This window comes from Pundamilia nyererei, unplaced genomic scaffold (genome assembly GCF_000239375.1).
Source record: "Pundamilia nyererei isolate P.nyererei 1_Seehausen unplaced genomic scaffold, PunNye1.0 scaffold00315, whole genome shotgun sequence".
NCBI lineage: Eukaryota > Metazoa > Chordata > Actinopteri > Cichliformes > Cichlidae > Pundamilia > Pundamilia nyererei.
Genome location: NW_005187716.1, coordinates 103,182 through 122,918, shown reverse-complemented (window position 1 = coordinate 122,918; position 19,737 = coordinate 103,182). Strand labels below are relative to the sequence as shown.

The window sequence follows — 19,737 nt, the reverse complement described above, 5'->3', positions numbered from 1 at the left end:
GGGGTGAAGTGGGACATGTCAACATAGTTGAGAGGTCGCCTGAAATGTTTGTACAGTACACTAAAACGTACATTTTCCCAGCTTTATTTAGCATACAGAGGTCAAATCTAACACACTTCCAACTTTCTTGCTAGGTAAACACAATGAGGATAAAAGGAAGCTTAAGCTTGTTCTTATGGTCTCACGCAGCAGTATTTATATATTCCAATAAATTCCTTTTATTTCACTGTTATTTCATTACTCCATTTTTCAGTACATACTGCTGCTTCATTTTTCTGCAGTTCTTTCCATCATACTGAACATAATCTGCTAGCTTGTGACATTTTAGTGACGTGTAACTTTCCCTGGTGAGTATGGCATTAGACAATCTTTTCCTGAGTATTATAAAAAAAAAGTTTTCCTTCATATACACTGGGTAAAAGACAGGTTTTGGAACAGTGCATGTTCTGCAGAGCCAATCAAAATGTGGGTTATTTTCTCCAGGTGTGGCATAGGGGGACAAGTGCAGTCCCACATAAATAGGGACATGTTGTCACCCAAAACCCTGCACTATGATGATCCAGTGGTTCTGCTCCACTGGATACCTGAGATCATCCATTGAAAGCAAAAGACAGTGTGCACGTGAAAGAGAGCACAGGCAGGGCGGAGCGGGTGGAGACAAGTGTCAGGGTGATTTGTGACAGGAGGATAACAACAAGAGTGACAGGGAGGTTTACAAGATGGTAGAGAGATCTGCTGTGATGTATAATTTGGAGATGGTGGGACTGATAGAAAGACTGAAAATGTGTGCATCAGACGGACAGCTCAGGCTGAGATGGTTTGGACATGTGCAGAGGTGGGACGGTGGATATACTGGACAAAGGATGTTGAAGATGGAGCTGCCAGGCAGGAGGAAAAGAGGAAGACCACAGAGGAGATTCATGGATGTAGTGTAAGTGGATCTGTAGAGGGTTGGTATGACAGAGGAGGAGGATGGAGGCAGATGACTTGCATCGGTGACTCCTGTGAAACAAGAAGTTGGAATGGCTGATAGAGAGGACAGGGAACTGCTAAGTCACAGATTTACAGCCTTTTTGAGCAACATGTCAAAATAAATACAGCGTTCATTGCAGTCAATACTTTTACGAGATTTTACGAGGAAACACTAAACTAGCGGCAACATACCGCGTCCACAGAGAAAACCAGGAAACATCGCTTGAAGCTCTAAAGATACCATTTTAAACTGTAAATTAACTTAGAACCTAAAGTTGCAGAAACTGTGCACTGTTACCAGCTGCTTCTCCTTTCAATTTCCCGCTACGTTGTTGTCGTTTTGGAGACGTTATTTCCGCATCGCAGGATGATTGGTCGTCTGCGTTAGATTCTGGACCAATCAGAAGGCATGACTGTGACTATCACGTGACCAATGAGTCATTGCTGTAGGCAGGCGGCAGGACGTCTGCGAGCAGCTTTCTCGCCTGCTCGCCTCTGCCCTCCACATGATAACGAGACCCTGAACTGTGCAGGTCGGAGGATACTCGTCCACACACCGGTGTTAATGGCGTTCCAGTTTAACTCGGTTTTAGGTTAACTGGTGATATTTATTTGCGCATTCCCCAGCAGTGTTGCCAATACTAGTACCGATACTTTTAACCTATAAAATAAGCTTATTCAGGGGAAAGCATGATTTATGAGATTAATCATCATCAATTTTAATGACCATTGTGATGTTTACTTTCCACAATTATTAGTTAACACAACAAAGTGCAAGTTTCAGATTTTTATGTATTTTGAAACTATTTTTTTTGTCAGCTTCTGTTCTTTAAATGTGGTATAGGTTATAAATAAAACAGTCAACACGAAAAAAGTTTAAGATATTATTCATAGTGCACGTTTGAGTTCTTTTTTTATTTCTGGGAACAAACAACAAAAACATGTAAAATGTTCAGTGAACTACACACGGAATTTAGAGGGTAGAAACAGAGTATAACTTAGTATTGATCCCATACCAATACTAGCACTGGTACTGATATCGATCCGCCCGCCTCTAGTTGCATCGCCTCTGTCAGTGCGCCCCAGGGTGGCTGTGGCTACATTGTAGCTTGCCATCACCAGTGTGTGAATGTGTGTGTGAATGGGTGGATGACTGGATGTGTAAAGCGCTTTGGGGTCCTTAGGGAGGAGTAAAGCGCTATACAAATACAGGCCATTTACCATTTTACCGTCCATAGATTCCTCCTTTTCAGTGAGTGGTCTCCACTGCCTGCTGGCAAAACATACAATTTGGCAAGATTAAAAGACCTCAGTGGGGAAAGGCTGCTATCTCCAGTTGATTCAAATGCATACACATATTTTTGATGAAAAGAGTATTTAAATTCTTTATAATCCTAACAACTTTAAAATATAGAAATACTTTATTAATGAATTCAAAGCATTTTTATTTCCCACCTTCTGAAGCCGCACAGTGGGGCAGGGGGATCCTTTGACGGGCCGGGATTTGGCCCCTGGGCTGCATGTTTGATACCCCTGATCTGGAAGGATAATTGGAGCTACGGATCAGAGGTCAAAACATGTCATTTTGATGTTGGAGTGATCTGTCCCTTTAATATGTTCAAAGGCAATTCATCTGTTACCTCACGTTTTAGGACTGGCTGTTCCTGGATAATCCACTGAGTGTCACTAGTGCTCATTCGGTGATGGTAATCTGTGATCAGGCTCAGGTTTCTTTCTCAGCAGCCAACTAAGCTGACACGAATGATTAAGCAGAGACGCTACAGGTGAACGGTAAATTCTTACTTTATGATGAATTCTTTGTTTCACCTTTTCCACAAATGCAGATTTCAGCATTTGCTTTTATTTTGTCGGGACGTTAGGATCAAACGTTTCTACAGAGGGGGTTTGGGAGTCGAGGAAAACACCGTCAGCAGGTGTGTTTTTAGCAGTAGAATGTTCTGTTATACAGGCCCTGGATGATATATGAAGCCCTGATTAAAAACAATCACAATATAGAAAATAAACTGGTTTCTCTCTCTGAGTACCCCCCCCCCCCCCCCCCAAAAAAAAACAACCTTTTAGAGAAGTGTAATAAAACAAAAGGCTCATATTGCTTTGGCTTGCATTACAGTCCACGTGTCTTTTTTAAACATGCATTTAATATAAAGTGAGAAATAAAGCTTAAAGCACTTGGTCTGTTCTTAAATCTGATCAGATGCCCATGTTGATCATATTAATCAATCTTTGCCTCTGAAACCACTATTCACAAGTAAACAATGGTAACTGACACATATTAGAAACGCTCCCCAATTGATTACTGAAACTAAGACAAAAATTCCTAGATTAAAGATTTTTTAGAAATGGCATGTTTGGATCCAAAATAAGAAGATTTATTCCTTTAGATGAGGGCAGGTCAAGTTTTTTTCACACTAAGCAAAGGAAAACTTGTTGAATTGTTGCATCTACAAAAATACGGCCTCATTTACCATTAGAGTAAAACTGTTATAGATCATTACAAAAAAGTGGAGTGCTTTAAGTTGAAATTGAGCAGTGCAGACTTATAACAGTCCTTCGCCTCAATATCTGTTATCACAGTGCTGCTTTTTATTGGTATTTTTATGGTTGTGTGCTTAGTTTTCCTCTTAGAACGTCAGGGGCCAGCTCTAGATGATCCACGGGCCCGTTTTGGGCCTCGGGCCATATTTTATCCACATGTGACCTAGTTTGGTTTGCTGCGAGTTGTTCAGCTGTTTCAGATATTTTCTTTCCAAGTGAACCACGTCAGCCAGCCGTATCCAGAGATCGTGCTTGTGACAGCGTGACAGGATGCAAATATTACAATGGATCAGCTGAGCTGTCATGTTAGCTGGCTCATGCAGTCAAAGCTCCTGATGAAACTGCTCATAACAAGATTTTTGAGTATTCACTTCATGATTCGTGCCCACATATTTTTCCTCCTACTCAGAAATAGCTGAATGAATTTCTACTTTTCCTTCTTCGCTTTTCCGATGCATCTTTTTCTTTGTTTGTTTTGTTTTTTTGTTTTTTGGCACTCTCAGCACAGTAAAGCGAGAGCCATCTGGTTCCATTATATTGAATAGAAGAAGGCAGACGTCTCAGCTTACAGCTGATATCTCCCAAACTGGGCAACTCGCACCAAAACAATCTTGGAGGATAAAAATCAGCACAGGCCAGAAGAAAAATCCATACATTCTGAGTTTTTGGAGGGGAGAGATGACATGCGTCTTCAAAACAAAGCTTCCCCCCCCCCCCCCCCGATCTGCTAAATATTAAACGCACATTTCACAAACAATGCAAAAGCAGACATCTGCTGACTTTAAACACATGGTTCGTATTAAGGGCGCTTGATCAACTTGTACAGATTGGACACATCATCAACATGAACAAGAACAACCACAAAACAACACACGCAGCACCAAGCTCGAGCTGATTTCGCTGGGTCATCAGGTTAATACTTTATTTTGTTTGATTGCAGCAAAGAGAAAGAAAGGGAGACGGAAACGGGGTGGGGTTGGGGTGGAGGGGAGGAGGAGAAGTAGAATGTCGGAGAGAGGAAACTACAGACTTTGGGAGAGCTGTGGCTACAAGCCTTTGTATCAAATCTAAAGACAAAGTCATCAGGCAACATTAAAACATCTTTTAAAAATAACAATAACATATTCTGTGGGCTCTATATGGCACAGTATTACCCTAGACATGTACACGATACCAAAACAGTTTAGCCACACTCCTATATCTATGAACAGCTTCGTAGCAAACAAAGCCAAGAACTCTATCTCCAAATCATCATTTCTCAAGGAAAAAAAAATGCTAATTCAAATTTCTTATGCCATAACAAGGCACCTTTAACAGTTGAAATCTGGCAGATCCACATCTTACTATAATTATTTAAATATCAAAGCAGAGGCACATTCATTGAAACTAAAACATACAGTAAATAGTTGTTTTGTTTAGTTTGATTTTTTAAACCTCCAGATTCCAGTCCAGTCACTACAATACGTCGATTTGCATGCTTTTGGTCTGTATGATAACCATGAGAGCAAACTATGGCATAAGAAACTATGGTCCAAAAACACCCCCGCGAAACACAAACATGTCCGTCTACAGGAATGGCTTGAGATAGTGTATTGGAGACAGAAAGGCTTTTTATTTTACACTCAAACTAACCCACAGAAAAGAAAAGAAAAACAAAACAGGTGGCCCATATACTGCCAAGGGATATGCTGCTTAGGCAGATTTATTTTGGTTTTCTTATTCACGTCGCGCAGCCGCTCGCTCTCGTACACAACACGTACCCCAAACATACAAAAAAACAAATCAAAAAAACCATTTAAAAATAAAAAGGCTTGTAACCACACCCAAGGGGGACGCCTGTGCACCCCTGCAGTCGGTCACACAGTGTTTTCAACACTCCCACCTGGACCAAAAAGGTGCCCGAGTACCATCACACACCGAAACGTCGTCACTCAGAACAACAACACCAGTAACAAAAACAAAAGAAGGTGCAGCGAGCGAGTGTATGCTCGAGGGGGAGAGGGGCGAGGGGCGGGGAGGGGGTGGGATTAAAATAGCGCCTACAAAGTGACCGTGAGAAGTAAAAAAAAAAAAGAAAAGTGGCGGCTAATTTTTGTGGAATTTTTTCCAAATAATACATCAAAAACATAACAGATATGGATGATTTAGAGACCAGAAAAAATATATATAAAAGGAAACAAAACAGAAGCTGTGCGCACAATGCCAGATTTGCCGAGGATATAAACGGTTAGGAAGCGAGTGTTGCTCATGCTTTGTGGATACAGAACCAAAGTTTACTGACATGTTCCTAGGACTACTGTATATATGCATACCAGACGTTATACGGTTCTTTTAACAGGTTATTTGTGTCAAAACAGAAAACAAAACAGGAACTTGGAAAAAACAAAAAAAAAAAAAAACCCAAACAAAAAAACAACTCTACCATTAATGTAGCTGTACTTCATTAACCTCATGACTAAATTTACATTCATATTTTGAAGTTTTTACCCTCCCCTCTTTTCCGCCGAAGCCACTTTCCCCACCTGGTAGGGCTAAACAACATAAACAACAACATCTTTTCAACGGAACAAACATATAGAGAGATAACATTACACTTAACAAAAAGGCCCCACCGCGAGGGCGTCTGGAGAGTGTCGGCCACCGCTTTTTGGCCTTTTCCTACCTCTCGCTAATAACACAAGGCAGGAAGGGAATAGTTCAGACTTTTTTTTTCTTTTTCCAATCTCCTCACAGTTATGGAGCAGGACAACATTTTTCGTCCGCAGCGTCATTTCTACGGAGCACTTCTGTTCAGAGTCCAGCAGTTTTGTGCCCATATATTTCTCTTTCCTCTTCAGAAACAACTCAATACCCTGAATTCATTTCTCTTTCTCCCCCCTCATTCTTTGCTCTCTTCTTCCTGGCTTAGAAAATGGAGCCTTTTCCTCTTCCAGTCAAAGAGGGGAAAAAGCTACGCAACATGAAGGCTGACCTTTCTTTTTTTTTTTTTAGTAGTATTTTCAGTTTTTTTTTTCTTTTTAAGTTTTTAAGTGAAGGAAATGAGATGAAAAAACGGAAGTGCAATGGTCTACCAGCCTTTAATTCTTACCCAGTGGCCAGCTACATTTCCAAAGCAGCTACAAGTGTCCCTTTTAAGTGACCACTACTTTTCTAGTTTGTGCACATAAGGTATAAACTATGGTGAATGCTATACAGATCCTACAGTGTCATCTGGCCCCCGGAGTCGCCAGGTTCGCTGACAGGCCTCAGAAGCTCAGGTGATCTGTCATTGTCATAGACTCGCGTCCAGCCACAGCTTCGACTTCTTAATGATTTGGATATGAAGAATCGCTTCTAAATGCACTTCTACACATTGACCTACGGTAGCTTTTCCGACTAGAGTAGGAATGCTGTGTGCGTCTCAAACGGAATGATCTTATTCCCACACACCCAAACTCACACACTTTCGCACATATGCAGTTAATGCTCAACCCCTGCATGCACACATCGCTACCTGCTGTACATGTTCATGTAAAAGCTCACATATATACCTCTCGTGGACACTTTTACACCAGCGGGACACGCCTGCTGTTCTCACTCGCTCACTCGTACAAACGCACGCAAAAGGTTTGAGTCGTTTAATGCTTCACCACCTCCAGCCGTGTTGAATAAGGACTCCTCTGCCTCATCCTTGCCCACACAAGCCTTCCCTGAAGAGCCTTTATCCTCGTTATGCGGTGACTATAAAGGGAAGTAGACTGAACTAATTTTTTTTCTTTTTTTCACAAAACACACACCCTGTTAGCAGTTCTTAATTCTTATATTATAGATAATATAATGAGTCAAAGAGGAAGATTAATCGAGCTCTAGATCTATAACACGCTACAGCTGGGCGGGAGAGATGCGGAGAGAGGCGAGCAGGAGTAAAGGCAGGAGAGTTTCTTTGCTTCTTCTCCTCCCTTCACACTTTTGCTTCCTAACTCCGATCTCTGCTGGATTAAAGAGAGGCAGGGGTGCCGTGCCAGTGTATGCACTCCTCCCGCTCCCAGCCTGAACACATGAGGCTGTCCCCTTTGAATTATATTCCTTTTAATGCGTGGCTGTCCTAGGGTTTGCTGCTGCTGTTGTCCCGTTGCTTTTTGCTGCTGCCGCTGCTGCCGCTGTAGAGGCTTGGGTTTGCCACGAGGGGATGGGGGGCCGCCCCCATGTAAGGCCCGGCAGTTGCTGCGTAGTTGAAGATGGCAGGGAGGAAGGGCAGAGGCTCCACTTTGTCTCCCCCCGGTGCCATCATATTCAGAGCCACGGGCAGCGCTGCCAAGTTGTAGGGATAGGCCAGGAACTGGGGCCCATACAGCAGCTGGTAGGGGTCCGGATAGAATGGCAGCTTGGCCAGGTCCCCGCCATTAGGGACCATCACTTTTCCCAAGGGGCCAAAGGGAAGCGTTCCAGGCGGGTAGGAGGACATGAGCAGGTTTTCCTCCTGCTTCTTACCAGAGCGGTAGCTGTCCGGCACAATGAGGGGTAGTGGATAATCCTGGGAGGGGTAACCCACTGGGGTGGTGTTACCTTGCTGGGAATCTCTAGAAGAAACGGTATCCTGGTGCTCCGGTTCAGGTGGCTGCGGGGCTCGGGGGAGAAGCAGAGCGTGGGCAGAGGGGCGGTCGCCGGCACCAGCTGCTCCAGTGGGCAGCGTAAGCCTGTCAAGTCCTTGTGAACTGGAGTGAACCTGGTGGTTGGTTTGAGCTATCAGTCCAATGGTCGAAGGTGACCGGCAGGGGGATTTGGGAGTGTGCCTGTGTGATGAGGGTCCATTAATAGTGGTTTGAGTGGGGATATGTTGGGGAGATGGGACGGGGCTCAAGGGCTCCTCTTTGGGGACCAAAAGTGTGATCTGGTCCTCTGGGATGTGAGCAGCTCTACTGACTTGGTGGACCCTCTCTAGTTCTTTTTCTCTCTCCCTCACAATTTCTTTCTCCCTCTCCCGCGCTCTCTGTCTCTCCAGCTCCCTCTCTTTCTCTCTTTGCCTCTCTATCTCCCTCTCGCGAGCTAGTATTGAGGACATGGTCAGGTCTTGTGCTTCATTGGGAGAGGGACTGCGGGACAGGGACTGGACTCTGAGATCTTGCACCAGAGGGGGCTCCTCGTAGCCGGCGTGTAGAAATAAACTGCTCCCACCCTGTCTCTCTCTGTCCATAATGACCCCATCCCGTTTCATGAATCCCCCCTCGGAGCTGGAAGATGTTGTCATGGAAACAGGAGGAGCAGCAGTGGTTATTCTGGTCTGTGATGTCATGGGCACATTTGGGGAGGTGTTGGCGGATGCCACAGCGTGCACAGGGCTGGGTATTCTGTGGATCTGACTGTCTAGGTGCTTTTTGCTGGGAGTGCGGTAGTCAATACATTCAGATCCGTTCATGACGAGCACGGTCTGGAGGGTGGAGGGCGTGGCAGATGTTAATTTGTGGTTGGTGGGTGTAAGGTTTACTGGGGCGTCTAACGGAGGGTCTGCAGCTTTTGGTGGCTCTCTCTCTGGAGCTGGAAGTGTGGGCTCTGTTAGTTCAGGTTTGTCACTGGTTTCTGACACCTGATGATCTGTGAGCTCACAGAGGTGCTCCTCAGGCTGCTGCGACGCCAAGCACTCGCCACTGCTGGGCGGCTCTGGCGTCGAATAGCTGATGACTGAAACAGAGAGAGCACTGGGAAGCTCTGCTTTTTCATTCTCTCTGCTAAGAATGTCGGCAACTGTCTCTGCTGTTTTTGGCTCTGTGTCTTTATCTTCTCTTTCTCTCTCTGGAGAACTGCTGAGCTCGTGGCGTCGGATGTGTCGATTCAGAGCTGAGGATGTCTTGCACACCTTGTGACACTGTGGGCACGTGTGTCGTGATAAGGCCCTTCTGCTTAGACGAGTTGGACTAGAGTGACTCCCTCCCAGGCCACCCTGTCCCCCCTTATCTTCATCATATTTTGAAATCTCTGGCACAGGTTTGACCCCTTCTACTTGTTCGTGAGCAGCTTTGAGAGGTGCACAGGGGGCTTCAGTAGGTTTGGGATGCTGGGCTCTCTGGTGGTCTTCCAGCTTATCCCTCGAGGGGAAAGTGGCTCGACAGAAAAGGCAAACAAACTCCAGCAGGTGGCTCAGCTCGTGTTTGTCTCGTTTTCTGGGGCTCGAGAACCAGCGGCCGCACGTACCACACTCAGCTGCGTTCCCGTTAGTCCACGGCCGCCGTTTTATTCCTGTAGGAGCCACTGAGGTAGACTGAGGAGGTTTTGGAGAGTGCACAGGAGAGGTGGAAACCTCATGGCGGGTTTCCTTAACCTCTTCTTCAGCCTCTTTATTTTTATCTTTCTTTTCCCCCTCTCCCTTGTCTCTGTTAGCTTTTGGCAGTTTTTCAGCCTCCTCAGTTGTTGCATCCTCTTCTTCATCTTGTGATTTCTCTGTTTCTTTATTTGAAAGGTTCTTAAGCCTCTCTGCCCTCCTCTTCAGCCGGATGGAGCGCTTGTACTTTAGCTTCCTCTGCCAGCTCTTTACCCTCTGTAGATGTGCTTGGGCCTTTCTCTTGGGCTTATAGGAGTAGTAAGGTCGCCATAAATTGTCCTCTGTGTCATGGTCACTCTCGAGCTCGCGCACCTCCTGACGAAAGTAGTACTCCCTCACTTCACTGGGGGATTTGGGGCTCTTTTTCCTGACCACTTCTTCTTCTTCCTCCTCCTCCTCAGAGTCTCCACCTTCCTTATTGCCCTCTGCTTCCATGCTGGCTCTGCTTTGGAGGCGGTGTCTGTGGTGGTGGTGGTGGTGGTGGTGGGAGTGAGAGTGGCGTGGTTCCTTGGCGTCCCGCACAGATGACGTTTCACTGCGTTTGGTTTTGGGGGGAGAAAGGCTCTTATCTCTCCTGAGGTCTGTCTCAGATATACTGCGCTTCACTATGGCCTCCTCACCAATACGTACAGTAATCTGACACAGTGGCCCTGCCTCTTTGACCTGTGACCCTACAGATGCTGACAGCTGCTTTGAGTTAGAGATATCACTCTTGCTGTGGGACTTACGTGATTTGTGAAATAATCTGCCTGTCTCTCTGTCCTGCCTGCCTCTCGAGCCCTCCTCTGCCGTATCTGAACTGTCTCTTGACCTCTTTCTGTGATTATCTATGCTGTCCCTTTGCTTTTTGATGGGCCGAGACGGGCCCTTGACTACAGTCTGACTGTCACTGTTTTCGGGGGATGGGCTGTTCACTGGGCTTTTCTCGCTTCCAGACGTGACCTGATTGCTATGCACAATGACAGAGGATGACACAGCTGTCCCGTGAACTATGACGGAGGGCTTTGTATGGCCATATGTTATCACAGAAGGCATGCTCGTCTCTGTGCCTCTACCACTCTTGAGACTTTTGGTTTTACTGCTGTTGGACATTTTGAAGTTGCCACTACCTCTCCCCTGCTCTGACTCAATGTCTTCACTCTCATGTTTTCTAACCTGGGACATATCTACCTGGGGGAGGGGTGTTAGTGCAGAGAGGTCCCTGTGCTCAGCAGTCACAGAGACAGGGAATCCATCAGGGAAGGCATCTGGGTCAGGCTTTAGACTCTGAGGGTGGGCCCCACTGATTAGGCTTTGCAGGTCCCCGGGGCCCAGAGCACAGCCCAGGCCTGGCAGGGAGAGGGGAGGTGTTTCGGTTGGTGGCAGGAGCAGGCCGTTATGCAAACTGTCACTGTAAGTCTTGTAGGGTCTCTTCTGGGAGCGCATGGGAAGAAGACGGTACAGTTTGAGGGCGTTAGCTTTCTGCTTATAACCCCCGTTAGCTGTCTTCTCACTGGAGATGAGGCTGGGATTAATCCCATGGATGGTCTTCTGATGGGTTTTGAGATTGTAGTACGTGGCGAAGGCATCCCAGCAGAAGATGCACTGGTAGCGGCGCTCTCCTGTGTGCCACACCTCATGCTTTGTGCGGTACTCGGCCAGGGCAAAGACCTTGTCGCAGAAATGGCACGGATATTTGCGGCGCCAGGAGTGCACATTAGAGTGACGCTTCAGGCTGGAGAGGGTCATGTAGGAGCGCTCGCACACAGAGCAGAAGTAGATGACATTGCCGTCTACCACCTTCACAAAATGGTTCTCATCACCCGCCAGCACCTCTGTGCCTGCTGCATCATCACCTTGGATACGCGCCAGGAGGCTTCGTGCTTTCTTCCCTGGCCGTGCCTTGCTGATGTCTGTCTCTCCCACAATCATTCCCCCCTCCACTCTCACCTCGCCCTCCTCCAGCGGCTCCTCCTTTGGCTGTATAGTGAGAGAAGGAGGGCGAAGGCTATTAGAGGGCAGGCCTGGCACCCTGCAGGAGGCCTCGTGGGATTGCAGTCTCTTGCTGTGGATAAAGACCTTGCCACAGTAACGGCAGCAAAGGGCGCGGCTGCCACGATGCAGCCGCATGTGGACCGTGAGGGAGGAGGCTGAGCTAAACAGCCGATGGCACACGCCACAAATCAGTTCGGGCTTCAGGCTGTCAGTAGGGGAGTAGGAGGATGAGTGTGGGGGTGCGGTGAGGCCCTCGGAGGGAGGAGGAGGTGGTGGTGGTAAAGGGGGAGGGAGATGGAGGGTGGGTGGGTGAAGACTTGGTCCGTGAGGGCTCCCAGCTTTCCCAGATGGCCTTCCTGTTATTTTCTCTCGTCTCTCTGCATCCCCGCCTCTCTGATAGGCTGATGTGCCCAGGCTGAAGAGGATCTGAGCAGTCTGTGAGGGGGAGGCTGTACCGTTGGCCGCCCTGTGCCTTTCATCCCATCCATCTCTAGCATAACATCCCCCAAAAGGCCCGGTGGAGGATCTTGGTGGCGACCTGTGAAACTGAGTCTCTGAACTGAGCTTGGAGCACTTTAGAGGAGGTGGCGATTTGATGTCCTTTCTGATGAGTGCATGAACAGTCATGGGAGATGAGGAGGAGGAGGGCGAAGAGGACGGAGAGCTGTCGTGTCTTGGGGGTTTAAAAGGTCTGTGCTTTACGTCCATGGTGGCATCCAGTTTCCACAGCGACCCCTTGTCTGAGCTTTTGGACGACGGTCGCCGTCGGTGGGGGGAAGGGGAAGATGAGGAGGAGGAGCCATGACAGTGGTTTGGTGATGTCAGAGAGGTCGGAAGGGGGGCTGCACTGAGCGGGAAGCTTAGGGTGATTTTTGCATTTTTAGGTCCATCACCCATATCCTCTAACCTGTCCTCCATTGTGGTCTCTCCCCGGCCTCCGAGCCTTTTACCCTTCATCTCCAAGCGCTCAGCTTCCCCTTCCTCCCCCTCCTCTTCTTTTTCTTCTTCAGACTGGGAAGTCACACCAGGACGGTGTACTGGTTTGTGTAGTCCTTTGACCTTGTTTGAGCCGTACAAACTGACAGGCGGATGCAAGGAGGAAGCTCGAGCTGGGTGAAGGGTGTTTTGAACCACTGGCAGCAGCGGCGGGGAAGACAAAGGGGACAGTCGCTGACTTTGGTGTGAGGTGGGGTCCTTAGCTGCAGTCCGTGCGGGTTTGCAGAGGGAAGCCGGGCGTTGTTCACTCAGACGTGACGGAATATGGCCCACACGGAGGGGGTCCCACACCTCACCGGACACCATGACCACCCCCCGAAATCTGAAAGAAAAAAAATCAGAAAGAAGGTATTAGCATTATAAGCATACCATGGTATATATACAAAACATACATAAAGTAGAAAATGGACATTACACCCAAAACTTTTGCAGACGCAATCATGACAAACGGTGGAGAAGACTAAATGCCCAGCTATGCTGAACTCCCGACTGCTCAGGCAGGAATGGTGAGTGCAGGGAGGGAGAGGGCAGAGGGGGAAGGAATGAATCTGCGGCAGTGCTGGTTTAGATTTCAGCGTGCCACAGCCAAGCTTTCAGAAACGCATTCCAGCGATCCATCTCTCTCTCTAGGCTGTGACACAACATTCCCTATGCCTAATTGGAAGGCGTTCAGATTTAATCAAGATTCCCGCGGAATAAATTGCTGACTTAGATTCGTGGCCCCAACACGCATAAAAATAGTCCCGCTCTCTCCTTATATGTGAGCAAGAGCCTTGTTAGCCATTCCTGGCAGTGGCTAGTATTTGCCAGGCATGACTCTAACCATTTATTTGTGAAGGCGGGGATGGGGGGGGGGAGGGAGATTGCATGCATGTGCACAGAGAAGGGGTGTTTTTCTGCCCTCTGCATCCGGTACAATCTCGGCTAAGCCGGAGAAGATGAGCGACAGGCTATCCTCATTTCCATCCTAATTCGCCTGCTACGGTGGCGGTTGCAGTGCCACTGCAAAAATGTACCATAAATGAGAAAGCAGCAGAATCGCGTACCGGCAGTCAGCTCGCTGTTATCACTTATTTATTGCGGGTTCATTTGTTTAGGTCTGCAGATTTGGGGGGGGGCAGAGACGGGATTGGGCCGTAATGATGTGACGAGGAGAAAAATCCTCAGTCATGCTTTTCTGCCTTCGTTTCGAGCAGCAAAGCAGCCAGGAAGGCAGGCCGCTGTAAAATTCCACAGGCAGCCCTGAACAGGCAGAAACTAGGTCAGCACTGTTATTGCAGAGGAAAGAGGAGGGAGAGACAGAGAAGAAGAAAAGAGGGTGAGGATGAGGGAGAGTGAAAGGGTGACAGAAAAAAAGGGAGACAGAAAGAGTGTGTGGGTTAGTGAAAAAGAAGGGGGGGGGGGGTTAATATAGGAACAGTCAGACACACGGCACCGTCAGACAAACAGGAGCCCAGGCTAATGCTACCACACACACGCAGAGCACATACGTGCACTCTGCATACACTCTCACCCACAGGCAAGACAGGCCGGCATAAACAAAGCAGTTCAACATGGAAGGGCCTGCTTGTAAATGATATTCAAAACCAAAGGGTGAATCTGAGTGCACAGCGGCCTAACACTGAGGATGCAGCTGGAGTGACATGTAGCCAACGGAAGGAAAACAGAAGTGTCTTTTAATCACATACTGGGTGCAAGCAGCGGCACATGCTCTTTGTTATGCAAGGGACAATAAAGCGGTTCATGCCGGCTTTCAGATCTAAATCAGAGCAAGGGTGCACGAATCAGTGCTCAGTACTGAAACGGGCCTCCGTTGTCGCTCACATTTGCTGAGCGATAGATGTTGTGCAGGAAATCCCTTATGGCAAGCGCCAGGCTGCTACAAGTGGGCGGACGCGCTGAGAGACAGCGCCAAGGCTAAAAATTTCATCCCCTCATCTGATTCTTGCGTCGCGGACAGGAAAATGCGTACGACGCCCCCTCGCTCTTTCTCTTCATCTCCCTATGACGCACGGAGCCACTGTGCAAGCAGAGCCTGCACAACACGCAGCCTGACTGTGACAGGCTGCCTTTTAAAAGTCCCAACTTTATCTCCACACACACACACACACACACACAGATGAGTGGACAAACACCTCGACACTCGGCGCACAGACAAATGTGACCATGAGAGTCCCCAGGCAAAAATCAAAATAAACAGCAACCCTGTTCCCACACCTCTCTGCAACAGGATGTTCTGCACAAATAAACACGTCGCCCGGCCTGTGAAGCGTTCGTCTATTTATGCTCGTGGCACTACAAAAACCGCGCATCGAGAGCAGGTGCTCAGCCGGTGCGGGCCAAATTACGGAGCGGGCTCACGTAAACACGACGCGCATTATAGCAAACGCGTCGGCTTTCATGTAAAGACAGAGACGCTGGGCTGACAGGCAGAGGGATCAAAGGCAGACTTTGAGCATGATTCAGTTTGTTTTCCACATCAAATGACAAATCTGAAGAGAAAGTAAACATCAGCGGTTTTGATTAGGAGGATTTTATTCTTTAAAACCTTAAAAATAGCACAAAGTTGAAGATCGGTGCATTTAAAGTGACAATAAAGTTCCTCGTTTTGATTATAATTACAAATTAAACGTTGACTGCACATTGTAACGGCATGGCCAACACGTATGACCAACGCATGACACCATTAGGGGGATACAGATGGGGGCCCAATCGGGTCTGGCATTCACTGCGCAACCCCTGTCTGCCACCGAGCAGGAAATCTTCAGGGAAAATTAAGGCTCGTTTTTTGTTTTTCACTACTGCTATCAGTCGCTTTCCCCAGGTAACTGAAATGAGGGACACTGGAAGAAATAGAGCCACAGTGGAAACTGTGATTGGCAAATAAGAGGGAGGAGGCACAGTAGCGCGAAGAGGAAGCATGACACGCAGCGTGAGTAAAGCAAGGAGAAACCTCAGACAGAGGAATTCACTTGATGGAGGTGAGAGGGTTTTACGGGAAACGCTGATCCGTAAGTAACAAAGCCTACCTGACCGTACTCCTCTCATTAACCTTTAAACTCCTTAACTTTAGGAAATTAAAAGTGCTATCCAGCACAACAAATAACTTGGACCTGCTTGGACTCCAAGTTTGACTTATTGACTTTGGGGTCTTTTTTCTCTTGGCAGGAGAAAAATGTGGAGAACTTTAACTTTTCCCTTATAATTGTATGATTTGCAACGGACAATCAGTCACCGGGAACATCGCCGCTAAACTGGCCTTGTATAACAGAAGGCAGGACGGCAGAGGAGTTTGGCTGGTGCACCAGCTCGAGGCCTTGAACCAGACGTTGAGCAATCTGTTTATTCCGCACTGAAACTGGTACTCATGCTGATAGACAAATAACTGGTGGGATTCAGTTACCATGTTTTTTTTTAACCATCTTACAGAAACACTCTCAAAAATCAAACCACCAGTGTTGAGATTTTTTTTTAATCTTCAAAGGGAAAACGACATAAAAAGGAAACCCTTTACAGCTCTTTCACAACCATACTTCTTATAATTGAATATTAAAAGGTCTGATTAAAGCAAATTAGATTTAATGCTGCTTTAGCGCCTCTTAATGTGGCACAATCAATATAGTGCAAACAGCTAACACTTGCACCTATGGCTCCTTTAAATTTTGAACTAATAGTGCTTAAATGATTAACTTCACCTCTGGGTATTCACTCTTTGCCATTCACCCTCCCAAATTAGGCCTTGATTAAAACTTCTTTTTATTTCCACAGTTTAGGCCATCATTGTTACACAACTGCAACACAACAACAGGATATCTTCGATAACTTGCACGCCTGGGAAAAAAAAATAGAAGCAGCTTGACGATCAAACAGGCCGTGACGGACCGAGTTTAGCTTGAGTTTACTCTGACCCTGAATGCCGCGGATGAGTTTGATGCGTTTCTTATAGAATAGGAAACTGTAACCAGCGGCAGTAACCTGACAGTAACTACAGGTCACAGCTGAACCAGGAAGTCTGTGTGTGTGTGTGTGTGTGTGACTTATGTTTTTCCTTCTTTGCAATCCTTTTTCAGGATATCCCTTTATTTGTGGTGTGATAATAACATTGCAGTCAGCAATTAGGCTGCTGACTGCAATGTTATTATTACTGAAAGTAATCATGGTATCAGTGCTCGTGCGTGTATTTGTGTGTGTGTGATAGGTTAAGAGGAGTGCCTGCAAGGGTGAATGTGGGGGGCCTGTGTGTTCCAGCCGGCGAGCCAGCGGCGAGGAGCATGTGGGAAGACGAAGGTGTAGCTGGGCGCCCTCCCCTGTGGAAGGTCAGCCAGAGGGGCCCAGGCATCGAAGCAGCAGTAGGTCTGCAAAGATGAGTGTTTGTGTGTGTGCATAATGTTGTGAGTGTGGGTGGGTTGGTGGGGTGGGGGGCATCGTTAGCAAGAACAGCTACTGAACTCCCGACAACCCCCCGGCCAAGAGGGCGTGGTGGAGCCAGCCAGATGGGATAGAGCAGGAGGGAGGAGGTAAGGGGAAGTTGGCATGGTTCGGGGAGTGGTTATGGTGGTGTGAGTGGGGGCGTGGGGGGGCTGGAGGGGAGACTTCAAACACATCCATCCCGTGTTCACATTTTACGGTTTCCTCGTCTTTCATATCCCCCCCCCCCTCGTGCAATCCCTCAGTGTGACTGACTGCGTGCCCCCACCCTGTGTGTAAACTGTCGTATCGTGGTGTTTTCGAATGCCACTGCACGCACCGGCAAACCTGCCCGTGTCTAAAACGCACCACTCTCCACGCTCTGTTAGCTCCCAGCCCAGCACGTAATTCCCATAATTCTGCTTGCTGCAACAGAATCATGGGAGGCATTAGGAAGCAGCGAGACCCAAAAAACATGAAGAAGGGAAAAAAAAACAACCCAGCTCTGGAGAGCGGCGGCAATGCATCGGTGACCTTTGTTGAGGTAATTCCCCCCACCCCCAAATCATTTTCAATTTCATGCGCAGTCCCTGCTGAAGGCGTGAAAACCTCATTTAAGTTCTTAACATGCGAGTATTAGCAAAGCGGTTTGTCACCATGAACAGCAAGTACACCCATGGCAGGGTGAGCAGCAAAGCGCTGCACCAGCTTCCTGAGCTTGTCCACATCCTTTTAAGTTTGCAGCATGTGAGAAAAAAAACAAAAACATTTATGTAAACACAGCTAACCAAGTCAAAGACGGTAACGCTTTTCATCTCAGCACTTTAATGTCCAGCGCAGAAAAACGCCTCAAAGGCACTTAATTCATCTAATGTGTGACTCAGCCACATTTAAAATAGCAAACCGCCGCTATCAACATCATCATCTTCTTTTATTTCTTTTTTTTTTCAACACAACAGAGCTGCAGAGGAACTACACTTCCTATTGTCTGACCTATGACCTCTCACCCCGTGGCAGTATGGGTCATATTTTCCACATGCCGAGCTCGGGGACCTGTCTCGGCATCCAGGAGGGGAACGAGGAATGTTGGGAGTAGCTGGCAGCAGATGCTCTGTTGTTTTGGAAAAAAAAAAAGAAAAAAGTAAGGCTTATGCTGGGCTGGGGACATCAATATGCCCTCTACCGCTCTATGTGAGGCAACCTCCAGCACAACACCAGGCTGGTAAAATGGAGGACAAACTGGGCGGCCCAAAAAAACGAAATAAGAGACAGAACCTGTTGATGGGACCGGAGATGTTTACCATCGCCTACATCCGACATTTAAACTCACCAGAACACTTCCTCTAATGTTGTTGGCGAGTTCACATGCAGGAGGTGGGGGACCGGCCCACCATGTTTAAGAGACCCCCTCAAAACAAACCTTGCATCGCGTGTTTGACGCCTTTTCCCGACCGGTGCGGGCTGACCGCCACCGCTCGCTCCCTCTCCCCTCGAGTCCCTGACCTGCAGTGACTCGCCGAGACGCGAGATAAATTAAAAGTTTCATCACAATCTCAGAACGAGTCATCGCTCTTGAAAAAGAACTGCGTGGTGCGCCAGCGACAGAGGATGAGGGAGACGAGGGACGAGGCCTGTTACTGGCACACGCACACGCACAGATCCAGCGCGCACACACACACACACACATATAAATACCCTACCATAAACACACACTGCATAAGCGCACACACCCACCACAGGACTCACGCCCCAGCACGCGCACAGTAAAATAAAAACCTTTTCCTCCTTCTTCACGCGCGGAGCAATCACCGCCACAGCAGCAGAGTGAAGCGGAAAAACAAGCAGGAAAACAACAGATTTCAGCCTCTCTTCCTCTTATTCTCTCTGTCTGTCTCTCAGCAAGGCAAGCATACAAGAGAACGTACCTCGGAAAACCTCCTGCTGCATCTCTGCTGCGATGTGTTCTTTCCCCTCACACTCCCTCTCTCTCTCTCTCTCTCTCCCCCTTTGGTCTGTGTATGCGCACGTCGGAGTGTGTGCGAGAGAGGGAGAGAGAGAGAGAGAGAGTGAGCGGAGGGAGAGGCGGCGCACACACGCATGCACACACATACAGGCAGCAGTGTGTGAAGACAGAGGGCAGGAGCGATTCTCACACTCGAACTTGCTTGCTCTCACTCGCTCACTCCCCCCTTTTCTTGCTCTCTCTCCTGTCTCACTCCAGTTTTTTTTGCCTCTGACACACGATTCTTAGTGTTTTTGCTCTTTTCTTCTTCTTCTCCGGCAAGTGAATCCCTCTGCACCCCCTCAACTGACCCACCACCACTTCCACCCCAACCTCACTGAATCCAATCTTCCTTTTATTTGGAAGTGTTGTCCCCCCCCCCTTTCCCTCTCTAACACACATGCACAGACACACACACACACACACACTACTTTATATACACAAAGCCCAGTGATAGGGAGAGGGAGGGAGAGAGGCAGAGGGAGACAGAGTGGGAGAGCAAGCAAGCAAGAGGACGCCATTTAAGCAGTTTGTT

The 19,737-nt window shown here is 47.7% G+C and overlaps 1 protein-coding gene across 1 annotated transcript; it reads right to left on the bottom strand.

Annotated features, from left to right (window-relative positions):
• Window positions 1–4,414: 4,414 nt before the first annotated feature.
• On the bottom strand, window positions 4,415–19,409 carry zbtb4 (zinc finger and BTB domain containing 4). Its single transcript, XM_005751525.2, has 2 exons — window positions 19,126–19,409; window positions 4,415–13,115 (listed from the first exon to the last, which is right to left on the bottom strand). The coding sequence occupies exon 2, from the start codon at window positions 13,097–13,099 to the stop codon at window positions 7,613–7,615; it is 5,487 nt and encodes a 1,828-aa protein (XP_005751582.1). The 5' UTR covers window positions 13,100–13,115; window positions 19,126–19,409; the 3' UTR covers window positions 4,415–7,612.
• Between the last annotated feature and the right edge of the window lie 328 nt (window positions 19,410–19,737).

Excerpts from the sequence above, each read along its gene's own strand:
- zbtb4 (XM_005751525.2), bottom strand. The coding sequence starts at position 13,099 with ATGGTGTCCGGTGAGGTGTGGGACCCCCTCCGTGTGGGCCATATTCCG.